Consider the following 14866-nt stretch of genomic DNA (forward strand, 5'->3'; position numbering starts at 1 on the left):
GCACTTGGGATCGCTGGTAACGGCCGACAACGACACCAGCAAAGAGATCCGGACTCGTATTTTTGCTGGGAATCGTGCTTACTTCGGATTACGGAAGACGCTCACCGTGGATCGAGTGCAACGCCGCACAAAGCTGACGATGTGCAAAACACTGGTTAGACCGGTAGTCCTCTATGGCCACGAGACCTGGACCCTTGGAGCCCTTGGAGTTTTCGAACGGAAGGTGCTACAAACGGTCTACGGTGAAGTGCAGGTGTGAGCGTGGGGCCTGTCAGACTGCTTTTTGACCACGCTGAACCAGCTGGCGGAACGGGCAGAAGAGCAGGGAAACCGCGAGCACGTTTGGGAGATCAAGTGAATGGTGATATCCGGAAGATCTGTAACCTGGGAAATTTGAGAGTAGCAGCACAAGATAGAGAAAGATAGAAGCGTCTTCTTGCTACAGGTGCGCTATGCTGATTGGTATGGTATGTACGACCTTAATACTCCCTGTGATTCTTTACTGCCATGGAGCGAAGACTCTAATGGACGCCGACCGGAAAGCGCTCGGGCTCTTCGAGCGGAGAATGTTGCGCTCTATCTTCGGCCGGGTCCGGTGGTGCAGTGGTTAGCATGGTAGCCTCTCACCCCAGTAAGCCTGATTTCAATTTCAGACGCACTGACACTTGTCTGACCACGCCTTCTAGAGGATGGGGAAGTAAAACGTCGATCCATTTGCCTAAAACAGTTTTAGGGCGGCTCACCAGACATAACATGGATGGCTAGAAATGAGCAGAAATTGCAACAGAGACCACAAAAGACTCGGTGTCGTTGAAGTGGATTGCTTTGCTTTGCTTCGGTTGTAAACACGTGGGTGAACTGTAGAGCGAACAATTTGATTTGATTTGTTTTTTTTTCTGAAGATTGACGCAGAGGGAGCACATGGCCATTCACCGTATCCTGGGTTCCTTGTGTTTTCTCAAAATTAAACATTAAAACATCAACTTTCACTATAGATGCATTAAAGATTACGTGTATTTGGACTCATTACAAAAAAGAGGACTAACTTTACATAGCGTTTTACTTTTTGTCATTTACTTAGTCTTGTCACAATGTTTGTTTAATTTTAATGAGTAGTTTCTTGTTGTTTTCTATTTTGTTGTAATATTTTTGCCCTTCAGAGTAACTGGAACTCGTAAACTGTCCTTTGCCGTCTGATGTATCCTTTCGCTTCAATGTCAAGCCTCTTTTCAACAAAGATACTTCCCTTCCGTCACTGTCACTATCGATTGGAGATTATCAGTTTGACTGCTTCTCGACGCTGCTGCCGCTATTCTTCTGTGTATTGAGTTTAATTTTTATTAGGAAACTGTTTGCAACCAGAAGCAGAGCGCAGAATTCGACTTTTTTTAAGGGACGTTTTTCTCTTCGGATTTTGGTTTGGTATCGGGTTGGTTTTTGAGATATAAAAAAAACAATTTGAATTCGAGTTGATCCAGTAAATAAAGCGTTGTTTCTATTGATTTTGTGTACAATTCCGTTACAAAATAAGGTAAATGATAAAGTAAGAATTATGAACAAAAAGAACATTCAAAAAATTCACTAAAACTGTTTGAAAATCAAGTAGAAAAGGTCATTCAAAAACGTCCCTAAATCGACATTATATCTAATCTGTTGAATAATGTGTTGATTATTTTGTTTATAAGTTTAATATACGTAGAGACAAACATTATTCAATCTTCGTCGTTCAGTCCATAAATATTCCCGTTTTTCTTTCTTAATTTGTTTCCGAGCGGCACGTGTGTGTGTGTTTGTTTGTGTGCCTGTGCTCGCACTAGCCGGCCAATTGGTTTGCTGTTGTTGGTTTGTATTGTTCCGGATCTTGCAACTCTCGCTATTCGCTGTCGTCGTCGGTGTCGCATCCTCCCGCTCCTCCTCCCTTTCCTACGTCGCCACCGGTGCCGCCGTCGAGATTGTAGATCCTAATCACTAATTATAATACTTTTGGCTTCACTTTTCCGCTGCTGCTGCCCTGCTGCAGCAGCATCTGCGGCGGGGCGGTCGAGTTCTGCAGGTTGTTGATGATCTTCAGCCGCTTGTTGGAGAGAGAAGTCAGCGACGAGGACGAGGGCCGTTTCAGGCTGTGGTTTGTGTTTGTGGTGGGGGTTTGGTGACTAACGGTTTGTTGTTGCTGTTGTTGCATTGAACTAATAAGATTCTTAAAGTACGCGTTACTTAGCAAACAGGAAGTCTTCTCAGTCGGTTTTTTGATCGCCGCCTGTGGCAGTATCAGTCGTCGTTGGCCACGGTTGACCTGCCCTAGCCGGTTGGCGGTCGGGGAGCTCGATAGGCCTAGGCCGCCGTTGGTGTCTTTGCTTTTGCCCATTCCGGCGATTGGCGACAGCAGGTCCCCGGAACGGGCTCCGGAAGTGTTGAAGTTGAGTGCACTCCGCGGTCCTCCGATCGGGGACAGCTGGGAGTTGAGCGACTTGGCGAGGTTGTTCGATTCGCTGACCAGGTTCTTGCGAATGTTCAGCAACTTCCGGTTCATGACGTAACCGCCGCCGAGCTTACGCAGCTGGAAGTTGTTGACGTGCAGCGGTTTTGGCAGGTTGCTGTACCACATTTTGACCCCGCGGAAGTCATCGATCTGGGCGTGGTACATGGTGTTGGCCTGTTGCTGCTGCTGTTGTTGGGCATGGCGTTCTTTGAGGAACTCGGCATCGACCGTACGCAGCAGGTTCAGCTTGGAAATGTCTACCGGGGTGTTGACGGTCAGGATTTCCAGTTCCGGCTTGAGCGCTACGTTCTCTATGTAGTGTTGCTCGACGAGCGATTGCGATATCGTCGATAGCTGGTTGGGGGTTAGAATGATGGAATCGGCCAGATCCGCTTGTAGCTGGGGCAGAACCAATGGGTTCGCCGTTGAAGGAAGCAGATTTATGGTCGGTACGATATCGTCTATACTCTCGGACAGGTCTGTTTGAAGCGTCTGGCCGGACAACTGTTCCGCGTTCTGAAGATTCTGGGCTAACGTTTGTAGTGTGTAGTTGATTTGATCGTTGTAGTTTGAAATTAGCGCGTGTTCGCTCAGTTCTTGGCCAGTCGTGGTGGTTATGTACTGGTTGGGATCGTGCAGTTCGGTACCGTTGGTGGCCTGAACCAGCGGAAGCTGACCAATCAATTCCGCCGGAATGAACTGCTGCTGCTCGGCCTCTCCGGAAGTCACATCCGCAGTCGTTAGGATCTCACCGGCATGCATCGTCACGGTGGTGCCCGTAGAACCAGCCAATGCCGCTTCGTCGGTTCCAGCGTTAACGCTGACCAGGTTCGTTCCGGAAATGTTCATTGAAGATATCACAGATAGTGGAACGGTAACGGTCAGCTGCTGCTCTTGCAGACTGTTGGCAAATTGTTGGATCGATTCCTCGGCAGTTTCGTTTTCGCTCGTCGGATGCAGCGTTCCAGAAACGGAAAGCTTCAACTCGTTCGTGGTTGGATCTACCACGATGGTCGCATCGGACAGGACCGTATTTGGATTTTCTTCGACAAAGTGCTGCGCAAGAATTTCGGCCGCAGCCGCCGGCATCGTAACTTGCTGCTGATCCCGCTTTGCTGCCGAACGCGGCTGCTGTCCGCCGAACGCAGCCGGAGAAATTGGTGGCACCAACGCCGGCGGTTCCTGATACTTTGGCTGACTGGACGTACCCCTGCTTTGCTTATGCTTCGACGAGCGGTCCGTTTTCGCTTCGGATTTCGGCGAAGACGACACAATACTGCCACTGCTGCTGGCCGCCGCTTTCAAACTGCCCGGCGTCGACGGGGCACTCTCGGCGCGAGGACTAGACTTTTCCGGCGTAAACGACAGATGTGTGGTACCTTCCGGTAGTCCGGGATGCTCTCCGGCAGTAGCCGCGGCCGCGTTGCGACCCCGATCCGCTGTGTCAAATCCAGACGACGAGTTGCTCGACGATTCCACCTCGATGTAGTTCTAAAACAAAAATAAAAAGTCAGTAAGAAAACCCTCAACCCACCTCCTCCCTCCCAAACTCACTTCTTCCTTGGATGTTGCCGCTCCAGCCGCTCCCGCTTTGTGGTCCGACAGAAGCTTGTCGAACGCCTTGCTCCGGCCGGTGACGGCTCGCCGCGACGACAGCGAGTGCGACTTACAGCTGAGTGGCCGCGTGCAGTTGCGCTTTCCATCCGCCGACTGGACTCCGCAGTGTTTGTCCGGGTCGTACTCCCGCGACCGGTCCCCTTTGCGGTCCGCGGACTTGCCACTTGCAGCGGAGACGGAACTGCTGCTACTACTGCTGCTGCTGCTGCTACTGGTACTACTGCCATTTCCGCTGGTCGCGCTGGAAGACGACGACGAGGATGACGACGAAGAGGAAGAGGACGAAGAAGACGGCAGCTTGCTGGAGCTGCTCCGCTTTCCCCCCTTTCCCGACGGCGACGCGTTGATGGACGATGCCGTGCTGTTGTTGTCGCTGCTGACACCGGATGAGGTAGACGAGGAGGAACCTTTCTTGTCCAGTAGGGTGGCACTCGACGACGAGTTGCTGGCGGCGACGGGCGCCGCAGCTGTGGCTGAACCGGAAGATTCGTGCTTGGCGCTGCTGCTGCTGCTGTGAGCTTCAGTCGGTGGGTTGACGTCGTTGTGGGTAGACGATTTGGAACTGCTAGAAGAGCTACCACTCGAGGACGATTTGCCGTTGTGGTGCGAGGAACTGTGCGAAGAGGACGAGGATGTGCTTTTGCCGTTTTTGCCCTTGACCTTCGAGCTCGAACTGCTGCGAATCTTCAGCGGAGTATTGTCCAAGTCTTCGTGCTGCTGCTTCGACGAGTGGCTGCTGCTGCTGCTAGAAGATTGATGCAGCTTCTCGGACCGGCTGGCGGACGACTCACTGGAACTGGCTGCAGCGCTTCGCGAGCTCACTTCACTGCTGCTCGACGAGTGGTGATCTCGACTGCTGTACGACGACGTCGACACGTTCTTGGCAGCGTGGCTGTAGTAGGAATGGTGACGATTACTCATATGCTTCTGAAGGCCCTGTGGTTTGACCACGCTGCCGCAGATATCACAGATGACTGCGTAAAAAGGATCCGTCTCGGGGCACAACCCGTAGAGGCCCATGTCGGCCCGGTCCAGTCGCATCACGCTGCCCTTTGGCCGGTTCGCCGAAGCATTGCTGCTGCTGCGTGCGGCATTTTGACTGTTGGCGGTGGCAGATGACGACGAAGACGACGACGAACTCTTACTCTTGTGGTGACTGCCATGACTTTTGGACGACTTTCGGTGCTCTCCCGTCAACTCACTGATTGGAATGTCCTCGTCGTCAGCTAGAACAAAAAAATATTGCGCGTTTAATTGATTGGCGCGCAATTTTCGTAACAAGCAATGAAACTCACAATCTAGACCGGTCCATTTGTTGGCGAGCTCGGCAAACAGCTTCCACTTTTGACCTTTCAGCTTGGCCATAGTAGAGGCCGTCGTACTGTCCCGGTTACTCATCTTGCTGATTCGTGTGGTAGGTTGTTATCAATTCAAATTCTTCAATTGATCTGGCTTTTTCACTTCAGTCGACGTCGGGTTACAAATAGGTAGACCAAAGTGAATGTTTTTGTTCTGACGAATACCTGTGGGCGAAAAAAACGGTGTTAAACACGTTCGATTTGTTTCTCACGCTTCATATCGGTCAGTGATTCATGATTGCACCAGGGGCTAATGGTATTTGCTGTGGCGAAATTGACCGATAAGGTAGCTTCAAATATATAAAAACAAATAACATTGTTTCTTTCACCTGTTAGGTGATTTTATCATTTTACCTAGAAACATATCGACAGGGTATTCAAAAATTGATAGATCATTAAGTAGGTCTCTAAAGTCATTAGCATCAAACCAATTCGACTTTAAGAGCTACCTGAATTCTATTTGAATTTATTATATTTATTCAAGTGGAGAAAAACGAGGAATAACTTTATCAACAATTAATTCAGCTTCTTTGACTATTTTTAAGAACAAAACAAAAACCATCGACTTTAATTAAAACCCTCGGGTCTTTTGTGGTATCAAAAACTATGAAAAATTAAATTACAAGCCATAACAAGGCGTGGGAAGGGAAGGAGGATTGTGTAGGGGTCTTGGTTGGAACGGCTGGCCTTTGTTTTTGTCTTCAGCCGCAACTCGGTGTCCAGCTGCTGAGGCGTGATCTTGCTCTGCTTCCAGTGCAAACCAGAAACGACGGCTTTGTGTGAAGGCGAGTTATACTAACTGAAGGAAAACTAACTGAAGAAAAACTAAATGGATATTTTGGAATCTAAGAGGAACTGATAGATCGGATAGAGAACATCAAGGTCTAGTTGAGATAACTCGTCTCGCATCGAGATTTCTGGTGGTCTTCATCGGGCCCTGAGGGTATCTTTCAACTTAATTCTGTGAACGTTGTGATCTGGACATGCCCATACGAGATGATCGATGTCCTGATGCCCACAGTCGCATAAGTTCGTATCACTCATTTTGATATGGTAAAGATGATGGCTCTACTCTCTCGCGCACGAAAAATCGGTAAAAGGAATCTCCAAAAATCATCATCTTGATTATTCGGTGGAACATCTTATTCACTACTACACTCGCAAGTGTAACGTCACACGTCGAAAAATGAGCTGTAACTTTTTGTAGAAGTGCAATGTATTGCTTATTGCGAGATAAAATCACGTTTCTCCATCGCTGTGAGTGACAGAAGATTATTGCCGCCTAATTACCGCAGTGTAAAAATCAGCAAGTTGAACTGAAATTCTACGTTGTTTTGGCTGTCAACTTGGTTTGTTTTGAATATTTTCAAAAAAGTCAGCTGAAAACTCAAGGCAACCTTTGACAACAGCCAAAAATTTGTTCTGCGGTTGTCATGCGGCTGTCATGCGACCATTATCTTGCGGTCGTATCACCGCGCGTGAACTCTAATTATTAACGCCCGCAGTAATATGTAAAAAAAAGCAAAGCAATCCACTTTAACAACCCCCGGGTCTTTTGTAGTCTGTGTTGCAAGTTTCTGCTCATTTCTAGCCGTCCGAAGGTTATGTGTGTTGAGTCACCCAATACCTCTTTTACGCAAATGGACCGATGTTTTACTTCCCCATTTGATGGAAGGCCAGCAGAATAAGGCGGGAATCGAACCCGCGCCCAATAGCAACTTAGGGATCGGCAGCCGAAGCCGCTAACCACCGCGCCACGAGGCCCTCCTGTAATGTATTGCAAACAAAGCGAAATAAACAATGTCAAGTGGTGCTGACAAGGAAATTCGACGGTAACATTTCAAAAGGCATCATGTACATTTTGACATTTTCTGGGTTATTGCATATTCTGAAAGTACTCCTAATAAGCTACCTCTCCACCAAAAAAGAGCAAAAGTTACTTCAGTCAAGTCTGTTTAATCATGATTTTAAATAAAGTAACATAAACAAAATCTCTGCCATCAGCAGTCCCTGTTTATATTGCCCTGTCAACCTGTCAAACAAAAGACTACATAAACCTCGTGACGAAAAAAAAGCATCATGAACAAAGCGCCATGTACATTCGGCGAAGAAAAACGAATCATAACAAAGCGCCCCCCTCAATGACAGCAGGGTGATATAGACGTTGGTGATTTCAAAAGAAGTTATGTTTGTTTTTCGCAAAGAAAATTACGGAAATAATGTTTAATTGAATTTGGATGATCAAGTATCAATAAAAGCAACGTTTTTCATCGTTTGTTATCATGAGAACATCTTATTTTACTTTTATATTAAAATGGGAATTGAAAATGGATGCTCAACATTCAAATGCGTTTTTCTCAAAACGCATAGTTTGTACATGATGCTTTTTGAAATGTTGGCATCGAATTCACAAAAAATCCTCATTTCTCGATTTTCCCGGAGAAGTTCGAAAGCGATTTTCTTTTGCGTGATTCGCCTGCTCTCTTTTTCGTGGGTGAAAAATAAATAGCAAGCGAAAATGTTTTTTTTTTTGCGATTATTCCATCCCTGCTCAGCAGTCTTATTTGTTAGGTGTAACAGGCATCGATTAATCGCATTTACACCTTATGTTAATTTCCTTCGGAGTTAGCGTGATACACTCAACCCCCGGTGGTTGGTCACTTTTTCGTTTGACACTTTTTTAGTTTGTACCCCGATGGTTAGTCAAAGTCAAACTAAAAAGGGACAAGCTGTCACTTTTTACACGGCGCTTACGAACACTATCAAAACAAACGTTTGGTAGTGAGTGTGAACTCCGTGTGAAAGGGGTGTCAAACTAAAAAGTGACCCCGATCGTTTGACAACAGTTGGTGTCAACCCATCGGGGTTTGAGTGTACACTCAATGTTTACATTTTTTTATAGGACCTAATTAAGTCTAGATTTGTACTGAAAATGGGCACTGCACATCTGAAAAGTCTCATTCACTTATGAGTTTATTTAGCTCAGTTAAACCACACAAAAATCACCTTCTGTCAACTGGGGAGAATCGGGAGTACAGTCTGAATAGGAACAACACGTATTAGGGTTCGTTCAAAAATTACGTCCAGGAATAGGGGGAGGAGGGGGGTCTAGGGTTTTGTGACAGCCCATGTTAAAGGTATAGGAAAAGTGCGTGACAGGGGGGAGGGGGGGGGGGGGTCTGAAATCCCGAAAATCTCTGGACGTAATATTTGAACAAACCCTTATGAATGAACACGCTTTTTAGCTCTGAATCTGGTTTAACCAAAACCACTTCAAAAAAGCAAAATATTGAGTTGCAACATTGCTTAAACTGCTGTCCCAATTCGCCCCATGTGTCCTGATTCGCCCCAGATGACGGTACTACCAACGCATTTCTTCGTCACGCGGAAGCCAAATTTTTTTTGACCTCCCAACCTTTGGTTGGGAAACACTTGATTTTACAGCATAAAGTATTGCACACTTTGCACCAAATTCTCCACCCTTGCAAATCATAACTGCACACCAAATATTTGCACACTTGAAATCCTACCCCTTCTCCCCCCTCTCGCCTGGAGTGGTGCGTGTCTCGACTGAGCGTTGTTGCTCTCGACCACTTTAGAACAGTTTCAAACTAGGGTGTGTGTCTTGGATAGTTTTTTTTTCTGCTGTAGTTTGAGGTGTGCACTTTGTTGGAGAGCTTTCCACAAATTGCACGATTGTCTAAAAATCTCTGAAATCCGCAATATAATTATGGCTACCAACTGTACCATCTTCGCGGATTATCCGGATTTGTACGGAATTAAATGATGACAACAACACCATTTTTAAATTTAAAAGCATTTTGGGAGCGTTCTTTTATTGCGTAACGCAGTTGGGGGGGAAGGGGGGGTCGGAGGACGTGTTACGCTCCATACAAAATTTTCAAAATTTGTATGGAAATTTTGTTACGAGGGGAGGGGAGGGGGTCTAAAAATCAGATTTTTTGCGTTATGTTATAAAAGAACGCTTCCTTTGTATTGGTCAATTAAGCGTTTTTATTTAAATGTCAGTTTGATTTTTAAAGGACATTTTGGGTAGTTTTTCGGTACTTTTGCCTTAGTTCAAAGTTGATTATCAAGTTGTTGATCTATTCAAATTCCTTACATCAAAAATATTTTTTTTTAATTCGAAAAATATATATTTTTGGCTATATAAGGTTTGCGGCTATTGTCAAACAAAAAAAGGGGTGTCTAAAATTTCTAAAAAAGCGAAGACGTGGTTTGTGGATGGTCCCAAAGGTTTCAAAACATTTTACTCAGGTGGCTTATTCTGCTCTCTTGATGGGGTTCTGAAATTCAACGACATTTGCTCAGATCTTCTGAGTCGATATGGATACTAGGGTGGGTACGGATTTTGAAAAGTTCTCAGATCAAGTTCTGGTGTGGTTCCCCTTGTAGGGCATACCCATAGGGACTCTCACGCCAAATTTCAGCTCATTTGGTTAAAATCTGGCTTGTCTCAAGCGAGTTCAAGTTTACATAGGATTTACTATGGGAAATTTTGAATTTTCGTTCATTCGCTCCTACAGGCTTAGGGAAAACATGTAGAAACTTCTAGGATGGCCAGAAATGAGCGGAATCGTCTGGAGAACAACTTTCCCTAAGAGACCAGGTCGATTCGGTCAACCCCCATCGAGCTCAACGGCAATACATCCGGGGTTTTCGGAACCAACGGTTTTCCCCAGAAAAGCATCAAACTTTCCTTAGCATGCTATGAATGTTTGATGAACACCGCGACGCCACATGTCAAACAGCTACCACGTGGACTAGCATCGCCTATAAAGAATAACTTTTTATTACTTTTTGAACTATAGAATTATCATTTATGGTGATCCTCATACTATTTAGCTGTATTCTGAACCTCCAAATAAGAAAAAAAACTGTTATGGTGCAAAATCAAAATCACGTGGTAGCTGTTTGACATGTGGCGTCGCGGTGTTCTTCAAACATTCATAGCATGCTAAGGAAAGTTTGATGCTTTTCTGGGGAAAACCGTTGGTTCCGAAAACCCCGGATGTATTGCCGTTGAGCTCGATGGGGGTTGACCGAATCGACCTGGTCTCTTAGGGAAAGTTGTTCTCCAGACGATTCCGCTCATTTCTGGTCATCCTAGAAGTTTCTACATGTTTTCCCTAAGCCTGTAGGAGCGAATGAACGAAAATTCAAAATTTCGCATAGTAAATCCTATGTAAACTTGAACTCGCTTGAGACAAGCCAGTTTTCAACCAAATGAGCTGAAATTTGGCGTGAGAGTCCCTATGGGTATGCCCTACAAGGGGAACCACACCAGAACTTAATCTGAGAACTTTTCAAAATCCGTACCCACCCTAATGGATACGTAAAGGTGGGTCTAGGAGCTCAAATTTTCGAGCCTCTCCTCAGTAAGGTGAGGAAAATAATACAGTTATGCGTAAAACGGCAGACAAACTCTCACTTTTGGCGTGTAATAGCTCCTTGATGAGCCAACAAATTACGAGATGTTTGGCAATAGGCACATTCCCCCTATTTCGTCACATTGCCCAATAATCCATTTCATTTGTCGCAACGCAGCGAATGGTTGTTGCGATACTGTATGCGCTGCGATGACAATCACAATGCAAACATACATGAAAAAGGAAGAAAAAAAAAGTGAAATCAAAACCAGCCCACCATCATACGACGCGTGATAATACAACGCCATGGTTTTTTTTTTCTCCGCAGTGCCTTATCATCCCACATGTCTGGACTTCCTGCAGGCCTATTCAACCATGATGACGGCTCAACTTCCACCGCTCACACAGCAGAATTGATTAAAGGGCGAACCGTATCAAGAATGGCCAACTTTCGTCAGATTTACTCAATGAGCAGCGCGTGTACTTTGAACCTTTTAGATGCTAATTGAATTACAAACGAAGAAAATCAATTTTGAGCAATGAGAGAAGGACAATCACTTTCAAGAACGGACCTTTTTCCTACATTCGATAGAACTGGCAGTCCAGACGAGAGGATTGACCTCGTCACTACCTCTCGAGGTTATTCGAATTGAGGGTAACTTTTTTTTTTGTTCAGGCAGCTGCTGTCATCCGGAGAGTTGAGGTAGGCCACCACCGCCTTCACCACCCTCAAGCAACTCACGCACTTTTCTGCTGTTCCCCTAAAATGGGCTAAAATGGCCAAGGAAACAACGAGACTGACCTGGTGCTGCTCCCCAGGGGATTAGAGTGAAGCTATCCAAGGGTTCAGTGCTGTTCCGTGCTTTGTTGCCTGGCTCTGGCCTCGAGGTGGAGTTGGATTTTGGCTTCTTTGCTAATTCTGCTGCTCTCGGGGCAGGAAATTTCCTTGACACTCTCGACGGCAGCAGCAGCTTTTTCGATTTGACTGGTCCGTCTTGGGTTGCAGCGTGAGAGCAAGATTGGCCTCTATACACACGGGGCAGGCAGACACACACATAGGCAACGAGAGCTAGGAATGGTGATTTATCACGGCATAAATTCACGGCAGAAAAATATTAATAAAATTTATCACGATTCGTACATAATACGAGGCTTGTCGATTTGGATAAATACGACGAGTTCTGAAAAAAACATTTTTGTGAGATTCCGAAATTCGATTTACAATATACATGACAATCTAAAGGAGCTATTAGACTACGGTAAACAAACAAACAAACTCGCAATGTTTGACAGTATGGCCAGAGAGAAAGCAGTTTGCGAGTTTGGCAAACTGCCAAACACGAAAAAGTGCTAGTTCGTTTGTTTGTTTGTCACAGTCTAATACCTCCTTAAGTCCACGACAAAGAAAATTTAATCGATGTTGTTAGAAGATTTTTATGGAGCCGCCAAGTTGAGTGTTGAAAGGTTATCTTTTTGATAATATTCTAGGAAAGAGCTAACTCATTTAAAATGAAACTATTTTAAAAGATAGCTAACTTTACAGCACCCTAATTTTGCGTAATAAAAAGTTTATTTATTCCAGAAAGACATTAAAAAGCTTGATACGCAACATGTTGCTAAATAAAATATTATCTAGACTCCAAATAGAAATATTTCAGAAATTGAAAAAAATATTACAATGATAAATAAAACTCAACTTTTTAATTTACCGTTCTTACATTAAAAAAATAAAATTAGAATTCAATTTCACGGCTTCCGCGAAATTGTGACAAATTGCCGTGTCTACCGTTAGGACCTGTGAGCTTGGCAGTGGTTCCTGCTGGGTTGTTTTTTCGGGGTTGGTGTTTTTGTTGTTATTGCTCAAGTTGATACGAAACAAACAAAAAGAATCAACAAAACTAATGTCAATCCGAAACATAGAACAATCCAAACCAAACATTAAAAAAAAAAGTTTAGTTCGATCAATAAAAAAAATATAGCATTTACATAAGTTTTACACAATTTTTGTTTTAATTTCATTTAATTAAATGATTGTAACATTTGTAACCAACTGCAATCGAGAGTAATGAAATTTTTAATTTCGTTTTGGTAAAAATCTAGAATCAACAAGCAATATATTAAATATTTTCAAAACAATCAAATCTCAAATCAAAAAAACTGGCAGCACTGTACTGTACAAACCTTGCTCTCTTCCACGCACACCTTCAATATACCGCTACGAGTATGAATGAACTGTCCGTCAATGAATGAAGTATTGGTGTACGCGTCCGATGCTTTCGGTGTTTGTTGTGATTTTTGTCTCTTTCTTGCACCGCACACCGTTTGACGTTTGGGTAAACTGTCAGCTGTTGACAGTCGCGTCTTCTTCCTCTTCCTTTTCACCCCGTTTTTAGCAACCTCCGCCCAGCTACCAGGAAGCACACACGCACACACTTTAGACTTTCAGGGGAAAAATCGGGGCTTTACGGGGTGGAAAATATCCCGATAGAGTCGTGATTAACGGTGGTGCACGTAACGGGTTCGAGAATGCACCTTGCGGATCGGCGACTGGTCGAAACTTTGGACGCAACCCGTGCGAGAGGACACGAGAGGCCACCTCACGCGACTGAAAACAAACCCGGACTGATTTTCACTTTGAGCCGAGGGGTGCATCGATGGTGTTTTTTTCTCTGTTTTATCAGGGACACAGATGTAAAAGATGAGCAACTCGAAAAATGTTTTGGTAAACATAAGATTGCAAATCGGACCGTTTTTCCCAATTGGGTACTGAAGCCCTATGTAAATTGTTATGTACAACGGTAAAAAACACGATTAAAAACCATTTCTGATCACCTTTTTTTTAATTTTAATGCAAAAAAAAGTTATTGACAAGACAACATTTTTTCGATGGATCAACTATGGTCCCCTTGGAACGAGCTGTCAAGTAGAACCTTTTCTGTCAAGAAGGACCGCGAGGTTATTTTTTCAAAATTGATCTAAAAATTTATTTTAAACTCTTTGTGGTCGGACAAAGAGTCATTGTACTCAGAAAAATAAGCTTTATCGTTGTAAACAATAATATCAGCAATCTAAGCTTCATTTTAGGACCCAATTGGTTTTTCCTCATTTGAATTGAAAAGTACCTCCAACGTGATATTCGGCAGTTCTTTGAGTCTTTGCGATTTTTTTTTACTTTTATTAGTACACACAAAGAAAAAACACTGTAAATATAAAAAGATCGTTCGTTGGGTTAAAAGTTCGCGTTGGTGAATATTCGTAAAAAGTTCAAAAATTTTAATTTGAAAGTTGGAAAGTTTTTTATACTATCATGCATTTCTGGAACAAAATCGTTGTATCGGTAATAGTTTTTTTACGTTTAATATAAGAAGAAACTTTTTATGGCAAGAATAAATAACATTTAACATTACAGTGATGATTTTCGAAAAATGTGATGGATTTTATTTCAATATTTTAATCTAATCTAATCTAACACAAACGCAGCCAGTCCGTTGAAAGCATGCTGGAAAGTCTTGTGATTAGATTACGCACCAAGCACTTTTCTTGTCATTATTAATTAGCAATGAGATTTTGAAAAACTGTAGCAGTAAAAGTTTTCATTTTGAAAACAAGAAAAAAACTTTTAATGTAGCAAATTTTGACCACCTTTTATTTCAAGAGTAAGTTACTTTGTCATTACAGTAATATTTTGTTGTGTGTAGGGTGGTTCAAATTTGACTTTTCACCTGCAACTGCAGGGCTGGATAGGGAACAATACACTCAACCTCCGGTGGTTGGTTACTTTTTCGTTTGACACTTTTTTAGTTTGTTCCCCGTTGCTTTTTTTTTTGTTGAGTCTTGATACCACTGCGACCAATTAGAGGAATATTGTGGTGTGACCCTTTTTTTTATAGCAAATCAGGTTAACCCAACATCATGGAACGATGAGAGGCAGCTCCTGTTTACTGCGTGTTGTCCCAGTTAGGTACGACTTGTTTTATAAAGTCTATCACCCTACTAGGACGGAATATATTGATATTGGAGGG

General features: G+C 43.9%; 2 protein-coding genes across 3 annotated transcripts in view; one reads left to right on the forward strand and one right to left on the reverse strand.

Annotated features, from left to right (window-relative positions):
- LOC120431867 (coatomer subunit epsilon-like) overlaps nt 1-14866 on the forward strand; it is a 379780-nt gene that overhangs the window by 347705 nt on the left and 17209 nt on the right. The gene's annotated exons all lie outside the window — the stretch shown is intronic.
- On the reverse strand, nt 1747-13451 carry LOC120430338 (uncharacterized). 2 transcript variants are annotated; one of them, XM_039595440.2, is made up of 4 exons: nt 13026-13451; nt 5392-5619; nt 4034-5322; nt 1747-3970 (listed from the first exon to the last, which is right to left on the reverse strand). In XM_039595440.2, exons 2-4 carry the CDS (start codon nt 5492-5494, stop codon nt 1973-1975), a joined length of 3390 nt encoding a protein of 1129 aa, XP_039451374.1. In that variant the 5' UTR covers nt 5495-5619; nt 13026-13451; the 3' UTR covers nt 1747-1972. The 2 variants fall into 2 exon arrangements, with proteins under 2 accessions (XP_039451374.1, XP_039451373.1); XM_039595439.2 differs by lacking the exon at nt 13026-13451 and adding an exon at nt 11647-11898.

The sequence above is a fragment of the Culex pipiens genome, chromosome 3 (assembly GCF_016801865.2).
Source record: "Culex pipiens pallens isolate TS chromosome 3, TS_CPP_V2, whole genome shotgun sequence".
In the NCBI taxonomy this organism is placed as follows: Eukaryota; Metazoa; Arthropoda; class Insecta; order Diptera; family Culicidae; genus Culex; species Culex pipiens.